This window comes from Sander vitreus, chromosome 16 (assembly GCF_031162955.1).
Source record: "Sander vitreus isolate 19-12246 chromosome 16, sanVit1, whole genome shotgun sequence".
Classification (NCBI taxonomy): Eukaryota; Metazoa; Chordata; class Actinopteri; order Perciformes; family Percidae; genus Sander; species Sander vitreus.
This window is the reverse complement of record NC_135870.1, coordinates 3,395,290-3,407,923: the sequence shown is the minus strand read 5'-3', so window position 1 is coordinate 3,407,923 and position 12,634 is coordinate 3,395,290. Positions and strand designations below refer to the sequence as shown.

The 12,634-nt window shown below is 44.5% G+C and overlaps 1 protein-coding gene across 4 annotated transcripts in view; it reads left to right on the top strand.

Annotated features, from left to right (window-relative positions):
- scarb1 (scavenger receptor class B, member 1) overlaps positions 1 to 12,634 on the top strand; it is a 30,843-nt gene that overhangs the window by 9,002 nt on the left and 9,207 nt on the right. For all 4 annotated transcript variants that reach the window (XM_078271659.1, XM_078271657.1, XM_078271660.1 and 1 more), the window contains exons 8-11: positions 2,672 to 2,790; positions 8,075 to 8,148; positions 8,307 to 8,358; positions 11,711 to 11,857. In XM_078271659.1, coding sequence (XP_078127785.1) covers positions 2,672 to 2,790; positions 8,075 to 8,148; positions 8,307 to 8,358; positions 11,711 to 11,857 — 392 coding nt within the window. The remainder of the gene's footprint in view (positions 1 to 2,671; positions 2,791 to 8,074; positions 8,149 to 8,306; positions 8,359 to 11,710; positions 11,858 to 12,634) is intronic.

The window sequence follows — 12,634 nt, the reverse complement described above, 5'->3', positions numbered from 1 at the left end:
CTGAGAACCGATCCAGTGAGTGCTGAAGGTCACAGGCCGATGATGCCATCAGGACTACATCATCTGCAAAAAGCAGCGATGAGATCCCCAGCACATCGAACTGCAACCCCTCTCCACCCCGACTACGCCTCGATATCCTGTCCATAAATACTACAAACAGGATTGGTGACAAAGCGCAGCCCTGGCGGAGGCCAACTCTCACCTGAAACGAGTCCGACTTACTGCCGAGAACCCGGACACAGCTCTCGCTTTGGTCGTACAGAGATTGGATGGCCCTGAGAAGGGACCCCCTCACCCCGTACTCCCGCGGCACCTCCCACAGTATCTCCCGGGGCACCTGGTCATACGCCTTCTCCAGATCCACAAACCACATGTAGACCGGTTGGGCATACTCCCAGGCTCCCTCCAGGATCCTTGCGAGAGTAACGATCCGGTCAACAAGGTCCGTTTTTCCACGACCAGGACGGAATCCGCATTGTTCATCTTCAACCTGAGGTTCGACTATCGACCAAACCCTCCTTTCCAGCGCCTTGGAGTAGACTTTACCGGGGAGGCTGAGAAGTGTGATACCTCTGTAATTGGCACACACCCTCTGGTCCCCCTTTTTAAAAAGGGGAACCACCACCCTGGTCTGCCACTTCTTAGGCACCGTCCCAGACTTCCACGCAATGTTGAAGAGGCGTGTCAACCAAGACAACCCCTCCACACCCAGAGCCTTAAGCATTTCTGGACGGATCTCATCAATTCCTGGGGCTTTGCCACTGTGGAGTTGTTTAACTACCTCAGCAACCTCCACCAGGGAAATTGACGACAATCCCCCATCATCCTCCGGCTCTGCCTCTACCATAGAGGGCGTATTAGTCGGATTTAGGAGTTCCTCAAAGTGCTCCTTCCACCGCCCTATTACCTCCTCAGTTGAGGTCAACAGCGTCCCGTCCTTACTGTACACAGCTTGGATGGTTTCCCGCTTCCCCCTCCTGAGGTGGCGAACGGTTTTCCAGAAGCACCTTGGTGCCGACCGAAAGTCCTTCTCCATGTCTTCTCCGAACTTCTCCCACACCCGCTGCTTTGCCTCTTTCACAGTAGAGGCTGCAGCCTTTTGGGCCCTTCGGTAACTTGCAACTGCCTCCGGAGTCCTCTGGGATAACATATCCCGGAAAGACTCCTCCTTCAGTCGGACGGCTTCCCTGACCACCGGTGTCCACCACGGTGTTCGTGGGTTACCGCCCCTTGAGGCACCTAAGACCCTAAGACCACAGCTCCTCACCGCAGTTTCAGCAATGGAAACTTTGAACATTGTCCACTCGGGTTCAATGCCCCCAGCCTCCACAGGGATGCACGAAAAGCTCCGCCGGAGGTGTGAGTTGAAAGTCTGTCGGACAGGGGCCTCCTCCGTTCCCAATTTACCCGCACTACCCGTTTGGGCTTACCAGGTCTGTCCAGAGTCTTCCCCCACCCCCTGACCCAACTCACCACCAGATGGTGATCGGTTGACAGCTCCGCCCCTCTCTTCACCCGAGTGTCCAAAACATACGGCCTCAGATCAGATGAAACGATTATAAAATCGATCATTGACCTTTGGCCTGGGGTGCTCTGGTACCAAGTACACTTATGAGCATCCCTATGTTCGAACATGTTGTTCGTTATAGACAATCCATGACTAGCACAGAAGTCCAACAACAAACAACCACTCTGGTTTAGATCAGGGAGGCCGTTCCTCCCAATCACGCCTCTCCATGTGTCTCCATCATTGCCCACGTGCGCGTTGAGGTCCCCCAGCAGAACTATGGAGTCCCCGACTGGAGCCCCAGGCCGAATACTCCGAACTCTTGTTTGGTGCATATGCACAAACAACAGTCAGAGTTTTCCCCCCCACAACCCGCAGGCGAAGGGAGGCGACCCTCTCGTCCACCGGGTTAAACTCCAACGTAGCGGCGCTCAGCCGGGGGCTTGTGAGTATCCCCACACCCGCCCGGCGCCTCACACCCTGGGCAACTCCGGAGAAGAAAAGAGTCCAACCCCTATCCAGGAGTATGGTTCCAGAACCGAGACTGTGCGTAGAGGTAAGCCCCACCAGATCTAACCGGTAGTGCTCCACCTCCCGCACAAGTTCCGGCTCCTTCCCCCACAGAGAGGTGACATTCCACGTCCCCAGAGCCAGCGTCTCCTGCCCAGGTCTGGTCCGTCGAGGCCCCTGACCTTCACTGCCACCCATATGGCAGCGCACCCGTCCCCAGCAGTTCCTCCCACAGGTGGTGGGCCCATGGGATGGAGAGATAGGTCCCACGTAGCTTTTTCAGGCTGTGCCCGACCGGGCTCCGTGGCAAACCCGGCCACCAGACGCTCGCTGACGAGCCCTCCATCTGGGCCTGGCTCCAGACGGGGGCCCCGGGCTTCCTCCGGGCAGGGTCACTCCATCTCTACCTCGGTCACTCATAGGGTTTTTGAACCATTCTTTGTCTGGCCCCTCACCTGAGACCACTTTGCCTTGGGAGACCCTACCAGGAGCACAAAGCTCCAGACAACACAGCCCTCAGGTTCATAGGGACACACAAACCTCTCCACCACGATAAGGTGATGGTCCCCGGAGAGTACTTGACTATATGTACTTAAAGATCTATATCTGGTGACAGGTTTATAATAATTCCACAATTTCTTTTTCGATTTACAGACTCTCCAGTCTTCATCTCTCATCCTCACTTCTTCAATGCTGATCCTGTGCTGCTGGACTACGTGCTGGGCCTTAATCCCACAGAGGACGAGCATGGCCTCTTCATAGACATCCACCCTGTGAGTGTACACACACGCGCACACACACCTGTGTGTGAGGCCTGATTTACATAACACACACAGACATGCAATCTTTGTATTGTGAGTCATAATCAAGCGCAAGTTTTGATCTTTTTGTAAATACGGCAAGAAGAGTCTCCGGTCGACAGTGGGTGAAAGCTTGCATCTGATTTCTACAAGTTAACCTCCAACTGTGTGTTAATGCATTCTTTAATTCTTGAAATATTGTATGAGATTTTTCAAACTTTTCTCACTACAGACTCCTTAAACTTGTGTTGATCTAAGTTTTAGGTAGACCTAAACCCAACAATGTTTTTCCTCATCTCTAAAGGTCTCCCATATATGAAATGGATTCTTGGCTAAAAATATTTTACTGCTAAGATTGTTAAATTAACAGATATTGTTATACACCCCAAAACAAAAAAAGGAATAAAATATAGCCTGTCCGTATGGGAGTTAAGGCATATAAACTAATGCAGATCAATCACACAAGTTCTGAGAGCTTTGAAACTTGGCATGTTTGTAGTCAGGAAGTTGCTTGACCTACAGGAAAAGACTGGATGTGAATATCTTGATGCATGGAATAAATAGAGACCTATAAACATACCTAAAATAGGCGACCATGCAAAAAATGAATATCTATGCAGAATGCAAAATTCAAATATAAGATACATTTAATAATGAAACATTTCATATGGCAAGCAGGAGACCAGGAGTCAGGATTGCAGTTTGACCTTAATGAGGCTTTTAATAAAACTATAACTTAACATAATACAAATTAAATGACTGTCCTAAATCAAAAAAATGGCAATCTAACAAAACAAACACTGTGAGGGGGAATGAGCCCTCTCCTCACTGAATCTCCAGCTGTTGTCAGGCTGTTTTTTTTGTAGCAGCAACCATTTGGAACATGAACTGCTTTTGGTAGCCATTCTGGGGGTTAGGCCATCTCCAGTGGCCACTTTGGGGAGGTCAGCCCCCCATGATGTTACAACTGCAACACACCACTGTCACTCATCCGCATTGTCATCAGTGAAATATTTGGACAGTCTGAGATAGGGTAAGAGCAAAACTCTGTGCAGGTCAAGCCCAGTGAAAGACACTGGCATTTGGTGGCATCGTTGCAGTTTCCGTCTTAGTAGATAGTAGAGGGTGATGTCTCTAACTTCTTTAGGTGGTGCCTTCTGGAACATCACAGGTTCAATGCACCCATCTTCTCTGAGCCTCCATTCTCTACCAACTGGGTTCCAGAGAAGAGGTTTGACCAGGTGGCTGTGACGCCACATTGCTGTTTTAGGCTTTAGGCTGGTAGGGGTATCTCAAAAACTAAAACCCTTTTTGACCATTTGTCACTAGCCTACTAGCTTTCTGCTTCTTTTTTGCCGTCTCAGCCATGACGATAGTGTGAAAAACTCCATCGCTACTAGCCGGTTCCTGAATGGGCGTATGTGTGCAGTGCCTAAAGCAATTCGTTACATCGTGAGACCTGATATCACGCGATACTTCCTGATGCTGAGGCCGCCGGCTCGCCGGCCAAAAGTTGCAAGGGTGGTTGTCATATAAAATGTCATATAACCATTCCAATGACTCCGAAGCTTTTCAGTTAAGGTAAATTAGGCTAAAAAAAGGGCCACATTGAGATAAAATTATTTTACAAATGCGTTTATTTCATAACAGTAGAGAAACTCAAGTTCAATTTCAGTGGGAACAGTGTTGTTGGTCTCCCATTTTGCCAGTGCATCAAAGTCTGGGGTTAGTTTTGTTGTGGCAATTCTCAGGATGGATCTGAGGTGCTGGTTTTGTTGATGTTCATGATGCTGAACGTCTGCTCACACAAGTAGGTTGAGCCAAACAACGCCAGCATCTTCTGTGCTTCTGTGGAAACGTGGCTTCGTTGAGTGAAGCATGAAAGTCCTTCAGTTTAAGAATGTTAAACTTCTCCGTGAGTCAGACTGAAGATCGATCAGTTCCTGTTGCAGGTTATGTGGTGCTGTTTCAGGGTCGTGTGACAGGGGACTAGACACCAGCTGAACCGACAGCAGGATTCTCTGTGCAGGTCGTCCAGTCATTTGCTGTACTTCTTCGAGTTTCGGGTGGCCTCTTCCTGCGTGGCTAGTGGGGGGGGGAATGAGCGAAAGATTTGTTTTGAAATTTGTCTGGAGAATAAAGTCAGCTTGGATTTGAAGGCTCTCACATTTGTGTACATGTCGTACACAAACTGATCTTTCCCACTGTAGCTTCACGTTCAGCTCATTCATGTGGGAAAATGTGTCCCCAGAAAACGCAAAGCCAGTTCTTGTCACTCAACTCGAATGCGATTTAATAAGTCAATTTAATAATATAGTTTGAACAAGTTAGGCGGGCCCGATTAAAAAGCCTAACCCATGCCCATACCTGTCCTAAATGTTGGTGTTGACCTGCTGCTGATTATGTAGCGAAACTGTCCCTGAGAGTACCCAATGAACTCAACGTTACGTGATTTTATTGCTCTGCCATAACCGTAAACGTGCACTGATGATTATTACATCATCGTTTAAATGATTTAGATATGCTGATAAGTTTGATAACGCTGCCATGAACCAGCTTGTTCTGAACACCTTACACAACTCCGCCTGTGGAAATGTCACTATAGGTGTCTGCGGACCCCACTGTGATAAGGTAATTGGAAATTGGGCTATTTCTCCGTAATTGCGGTCTGTTAAGGGTTGTTAAAAAAACTTTATTATGGTTTGATAAGATAACAAAGTTTGTTGCCGTGCATATTAAATCTCTCCATGAGCTGGTTCCAAGAAGAGGAAGACAAGATTGATATAAAGTTAATAATTAAGGGAAATCATGTGGCGTTGGAATTTATGAAGCTATTTCCAAATGTCGCCATATTGGGTGCAACCTTTTTTTTAACACTACAGATTGGTTACCAAAGTAGTGTGATTTTATAGGCAGAGCCATTTATTTATCCAGCACAATTCACACAAACAATCATTCAAAGTGCTTCACAGAATAAAAACAGTTTAACAACAATTAGGGCTGCTCCATTATGGAAACAACTCAAACTACAATTAGTTTGGCCAATATTGAAATCAGGATTGAACTGTGATATTTCCCTTCATACTTTTTCTGTTGAACTTTTTGAATTCCCCTTCAGAACATAAGACAAAATAAGACTTCACCTACAAAATGTAATGTGCAAAATCGTATTTTCTCGATTACGTTGTCTTTGTGATCGTGGCCGAATGCGCGAAATTCTATTAATTGCACAGTACTACAACAACCGAATATACAGAGACACATTAAAGGTTAATACAAGTTAAAAATGCACATTTAAATAACACATTGCTGCTCTACTGCTGCCTCCATCGGTAGGGCTCTTAAAAGTTGCCAAAACTTTACGAGTTAACATTAACTCGTAAACCCATCTATTGAGCTCTAGCGATGCACACAGGTTGTATCCATCTCAAATTAACTGCCGAGGTAACGCCTGCTAACTTGGAACCTTAAAATAATTTTAGCATTACGTGTGTTTGCCAGGATACCGCTATACGGTGAGAATGAACTTCTGGGGCTCAGGGACATTTCATTTCCTGCAGGTTCAAGCAGTACAGTTTTGATTTCCGTCTCTCACTCGCCAGATGTTCCGAAACATGAAAGCCGGGTGCCTGAAGAAACCTTGTGGCACGAAAGGGCTGCAAGAAAGCAGTTATGATGTCCAAGCCTTTTGTGTAAAAACAGTCAGATTTATGAATCGCAACCAACCTACAATAGAAAATAACAGAACAACGCAAATGTATGATTTTTAAATTCTGCGAAGTCGCCCATTGCTGAAACAAATATGCCAGGAAACAATCTGAGAAAAGACAGAGACAGAGTAGTGAATCCAGATTTGAGAAGCCTTACTGCAAGCTACAGAAAACCCTCCCTGGTTTTAATAATTTACAGACATTCACTCCAGCCCTGTGGGTCTGAGCTGGATCTCTGGACCGGGCTGCACCACAACTTGTTCTGCCAGGAAAAACACAACAACTCATGACAAAAGGGTTCTGGTTTCTTTCTTTTTTTTTAAATGATTGCTTTTGTTTTCCTGGTTACCTGCGGGCTGAACTCCACTGCCCAAACCAAACTGATATGAACACTAAACAACCATAATGCGTGATCAGTTTATGACCTTTTCTGCAGCCATCCCCAGGGGGGCGATCTAGATGTTTTTGACTTCACAAATGTTTCTTTCTCAAATTAGTCCTTTCTCATTGGTTTTCCTGCAGGCTGGCTCAAATGAAAGAGAAGTTAAACGTACAATAAACTATGCATATTTACAGTAATTCTCACACCTGCTAAGTATGTCGATGTGTGCCGCCGGAGGTTCCACCTGATGTCCCTCATTTTCGGCCAGATGTCCGTCACCTTCCTCTTTCTATGTGTTGTAATTCTAACCTCCGGTGGATTTGTGAGGACTATGGTTAACTGCTCCTCAGATCTCTGCAGGGTAAATCCAGACAGCTAGCTAGACTATCTGTCCAATCTGAGTTTTCTGTTGCACCACCAAAACTACTTTTGACGTTCCTTTCCAAGGCACCATTGGGTTTAGCACCGTCCCAAGACGATTGTGACGGCTTCAAGAAATGTCAATAAACCAGAGCACGATTATTCTCCCATCCCGGGAATGCTGTGTGGACTAGCCAGACCCTCCTTTGCAGCGCTGTGGAGGAGGGTCTGGCGATGCGAGACCACCCCCACCGGTGCGTGAGAGCGCACATTCAGTATGTTCACCGGGAACGCGCTTTTGTGCCAGCTGGGCTAGGCCGCCGTTGTCACTTGCTTTTGTGTACTTGCGCAGACAATGTTTCTGCCTGTTCTAGTTCTGTTGAATGACGTGAGTGTAATGTTCGGGAGTCCACACACTTTCGGCCATGTAGTGTTTACTGTGTAAGAGGATAATAATGATTCATAGCTGAAATCACTCAAAGCCTGGCTTGCACTTTGTATAGGGTCTTGGACAGTTATAACTAAGACAACGAATGTTGTTTGCACTGTTACATCTCACTTATTGACTTTTGTGTTGGGTAGTGGTGGAGTCCTTGGGTGAACTATTTGATGCTAAAACTGGATCGTACTTCTCTAAAATCATCAAAAGATCCCTAGAAGAATTCCTAACGCATGAGGATTTCCTTCGTTTGTTTAGGGTTTTCTGTTACATGGGAACAATGTAATGAAGTTAACACTGATGGCTTTTATTATTTCCCATATGAGATTTAACATGTTTTTGTTTTTTTTGTGCGTCTCTTTCCAGCTAACGGGCGTCCCTCTGAATGTGTCCATCCGCCTGCAGCTCAACCTCTACATGAAGAGAGTGTCAGGAATTACGTAAGGAAATGATTCCCTAATCTACCATCATGCCATTAACATTTGTCATGTATTGTGTTTACATCCGTTTATCGTTCAATATGACAGGACATTTCCTGCTTTCTTTTGCATTCACCATGCAACCTTGGAGTTTAAAGCAAAATGTTTTGCCTTTGTAGAGAAACTGGGAAAATTTCTGAGGTGGTGATGCCAATGATCTGGTTTGAGGAGGTAAGCTAATTGCTAGAAAGTTCTTACTGTGCAATTTTTCCAGTGTTTCATCACTGTTTCTTCTTTGTTGGGGATATGTGCTTTGCTTCAATTTCCACAAGAGTTGCCAGAGTTTGAAAAACAACAAAATATCCTTTTTCTAATTTAGGCCTTAAAGTCTCAAAATGAATCAAACTAGGCAATACATCATGCAGAAAGTTTGATAGTTTGTATTCTGACAACTGAACACGTAATGTAGGGTTTTGCACTTTGTATGTTAGTTCAGCATTTTCTCCTTAAAGATAAGATAATAAGTTCATTTGTCTCTTTCCATTTAAACTCGAGCAAATTCTTAAAAGACTGGCTCGTGGCCGCTGATAACACCATTAATTGTGCATCAATTGCCATCGCTATCTGCCCCGTCTCAAGGTCCGATTCACAAAAGATATTGCTCTAATGAAATTACAGCACAAACACGCCCATACAGTTCTGCAGCTGAGTGCAATTTGTTTTCTTCTTTTACGTCTGATTGTTATTATCCATGTGTCAAAGTATGAAGGTTGCCTTTGTGCGGCAGAACAAAGAAAATGTTCAGAGAGCAAAACTTCAGGCGTGGAATCAAAAGTGACAGACAGATTTAAAGAGCAACTTTGTTTTTTCAACTTGGACCCTATTTTTCGTATGGAAGTGATTGATCGGAACAACATTTCAAATCAGTCCAATATTAAGCAAGACGAAACAAGCTGCAATGTAACATTAACGGGCAATTGCACACCGTCAGTTTGCGTCCACTAAAAGTTCTGTTTTTGCCGCTGACAGACTCAGATTATTATTCTAAGTGTTACGACATTATGGAAAGGATCCCTACAGAGGAAGACCTTTTAGTTAAAGAGTAAGATCCTTTTTGTTTTAACATGAAACAGCCCTGAAATCCAGTGGAGGCTGCTGGCCTACAACATAAAAATTGTCCATTTATTTATACGTAAATTCTGCCCTACGTTCCTTTTCAAGAAAACGGGTGTAGGACCTGAGCCGCTTTAAATAGGAGAACCTCCTTTCTACACCTGCAGATGTAGCTCCAATTGTTGCCACTAATGACAACAGTTTGTAAAGCTGAGACATTGCACTGTCCAACTCCATGTCGTTAAGGAACGCCAAGTAATCACACAGCTTTCCCCCGTTACCCTGCAAGTCCTGATCTGAAATCAGACCTCAGTCTCCCTGAATCAAAGTGATGGCCATAACTTTTCAGGACACTTTGGAAGGCCTCCTCTAGAAACACTTGTCTCATGTCATCAAATTTCCCTGGATTGACTAATTCTAAGAAGTCCAAATTCCAAATTTGAAAAACGTCAAGGAATATGCTCCAAGATGTTGTCAAGGATGGCAATGTACAGATTTCTGTAGCGCTCTTGGGGATCCTGCAATTGGGTCAGACGGCGCTAGTCTCGTGGGTCTGATGTGAGATCTGCTGCTTTGGCATAAACGGCTTGGAAAGCCCCCTCTGACCTCTTCTCTTTGACAAATGCAAGAAGAGACTCAATTCTTTTCTTGCAGTAAAGAACATCCATTGCCTTCTGCTGGACAATATCAAAGACAACATCTGTCTCAGAGACGATTTGTTCCTATGTGTACAACATGAACACAAACTCAAAATCCTCCAGTTTCCTCACAAAGCTTTTGGCACACTCCAGTGTATCATCATCCATTGTCGTATATCTGCAATTATGTTATCAAATGTCTGCAGGAGGCCGTCATAATTGTTTGCCACAGTGCTCACTATCCGTGATGTGAAATTCCATCGAGTAGGAGCATTTGTGGGCAACCTTGAACAGCCTGCAGACTCCAAAAAGATGTCCTCTTTGTGGAGCAAGGCAAGCATTTAGACCCCTGTGACAGCACCAGATTCAGTGTGTGTGCATAGCAATGCACAAACATTGCACTGGGGGCTATTGCTTTCACTTTGGCCTGCAGACCATTTAGAGCTGAAGCCATGGCAGCAGCCCCATCATAGGTCTGTGCCACAAGGTTATCCTTAAAATTGTAGCCCTGCATGTTCTCATTTAATACATCAAAAACAGACTGAGCATCTCGCCCCCCAGAAACATAAAAAAATCCAATAAAGCGCTCCTGAATTTTACCTGCACTATCCACATATGGCGCTTTTCCATTACGTGGTACCTGCTCGACTCGCCTCGACTCTACTCGCCTTTTTTGGTTTTCCATTACGAAAAAAAGTACCTGGTATTTGTGTGTCGCGTTAGGTCACGGCAGTTTCCTGCGGTGTCGCTATGAAGACCAGCCACGCTGAGGCGGTACTAAAATCAATCTGCAATGGAAAACGGACGCACAGTGCGTCGAGTAGCGTAGAGGCGAGGCGAGGCGAGTCGAGCAGGTACCATGTAATGGAAAAACGGCAATAGCCAACAATGACAGAGAGTTGGGCACAGCAGGATATATCAGTTGTTTCATCCACCTGCCATCCAAAAAAGGGAGCATCCTGAATTTCATCTCTGATCTCATCAGAAACGGTGGCTGCAAGAGCAGAGATCAAGTCATTTTGAATAGTATGGGACATACCAGAAAACACAGTTGAGGACTTGAATTGTGTGGACAGGACAGAGTCCTATTTAGCTAATGTTTCTGTGAACTCCCTGTAATTCCCCTTGTTGGATGATTCACTACTCTCATCATGTCCCCTAAATGACTGGGCCAAGCAAAGATGTCACATCAATGAGGCGGTTTAGAAAGGCCCCGTATTGTTTGACTGTTTCATTATGTTTAGCCACTTGAATGCGAGCACCTTCATTGATTGCATGCTTTCACATGTACTCACATGTTCATTGCTCTTCTCATGCCTTTTTATATGCCCTGTCAGAACAGAGGAACATCAAAATATATTAAAGTTCTGATAAATAAAATGTATAAAAATACAAACGTAAGATATATGAAACTTGAATAAAAACACAATAACGACAACAAAAATGAGTGTTGCCAGCAGGGACGTTGTAGAGCATTTATCGGCCATAATAAATGCTGATACCGATAGTTTGGAAAATGCCTAACATCGGCACGCCGATATATCGGTCTGGCTCTACATGTTAGGTGATTGTGTCTTATATTAAGTGTTATTAGATATTTTGACTAGAAATTAGATGCTTTTTTGCAGTGTGAGACGCTACAGTCAGGGGCGCATTTCACCCTTTGCGGTCGCTTTGAGAACTTGTTTCTTTTCGTCTTTGTTGTGCAGGTTTAGCGGCCGCAACAGCCGCGCAATCCTTTTGTGAGTTTGCCCCTCAGTTGTGAAAAAAAACTGAAGCCATTGTATAATCCTGTAATACACCACAATGTATTCTTCTTATTTCCTCCTCAGAGCGGCTACATAGACGGCCCCATCCTCACTACCTTCCACACAAACCTGGTTATCCTGCCGTCTGTGATGGAGTACATGCAGTACGGCTTCATCACCCTCGGCCTGGTTACCATAGTAATTGCCGCCCTGGTGCATCACAAAGTGAAGGTAAAGCATGCAGGCTGCTGTGCGCCGTTATGCTTTTTATTTTTTTATTTTTTAACTGCATGTAGCACGTCGCACAGTTACGCATGTTTCCCATAAACAGATGGAGAAAGCAGCAGGAGGGGAATTCACTGAGGGTGCACTGATAATATGGTATTAAGAGTAAAGCTTAGATCATTTATCTTCAATATATTATTAGTCTAACCTGGTTTTGGTTTATGTTGGTGTCATTTTCTGCTCAAACGGCAAAGAAAAAAGGTGATTTATTATTTTATTTTTTCAGTTCAATACTGCAGTGTGAATACACAGTTTCTCAAAAACTTTGCATCAAATCTGTTTTGGCCTGATCATGTTCTTAAAAAGTTCAAAAAGTTTGCCCTAAAGGATAATTGCATTTTATTACAACACCGGTAAACATTATTACTGATAAGAAGTATGAACAAAACTACAAAAACAAGACCCAGGTTGTAACAAACCAGAGTTGGCTCAAAGTTTAAGTCAGTTTTCCGAATTATTCGTTTTTCTTATCGTCAACAAATCTCCACGAAAAGACCCAAACCAACAATGTGTTAAAAATACCCTGCAAAAAAAAAGTCTCAGTAATTTCCTAAAACGGCTGCTCACTGTAGTTTTTTAATCAAACAAACGGGAGGAATCTACGTCGTCCAAAAATTTACTTAACCCTTGTGTTGTCCGTTTGTTTTTCTGGGACATAATTTAAAATTAAGACTTTTTGGTCGTCTTTTCACAATGTTTTTTTTTTTCCTCACTTTTGTTTAA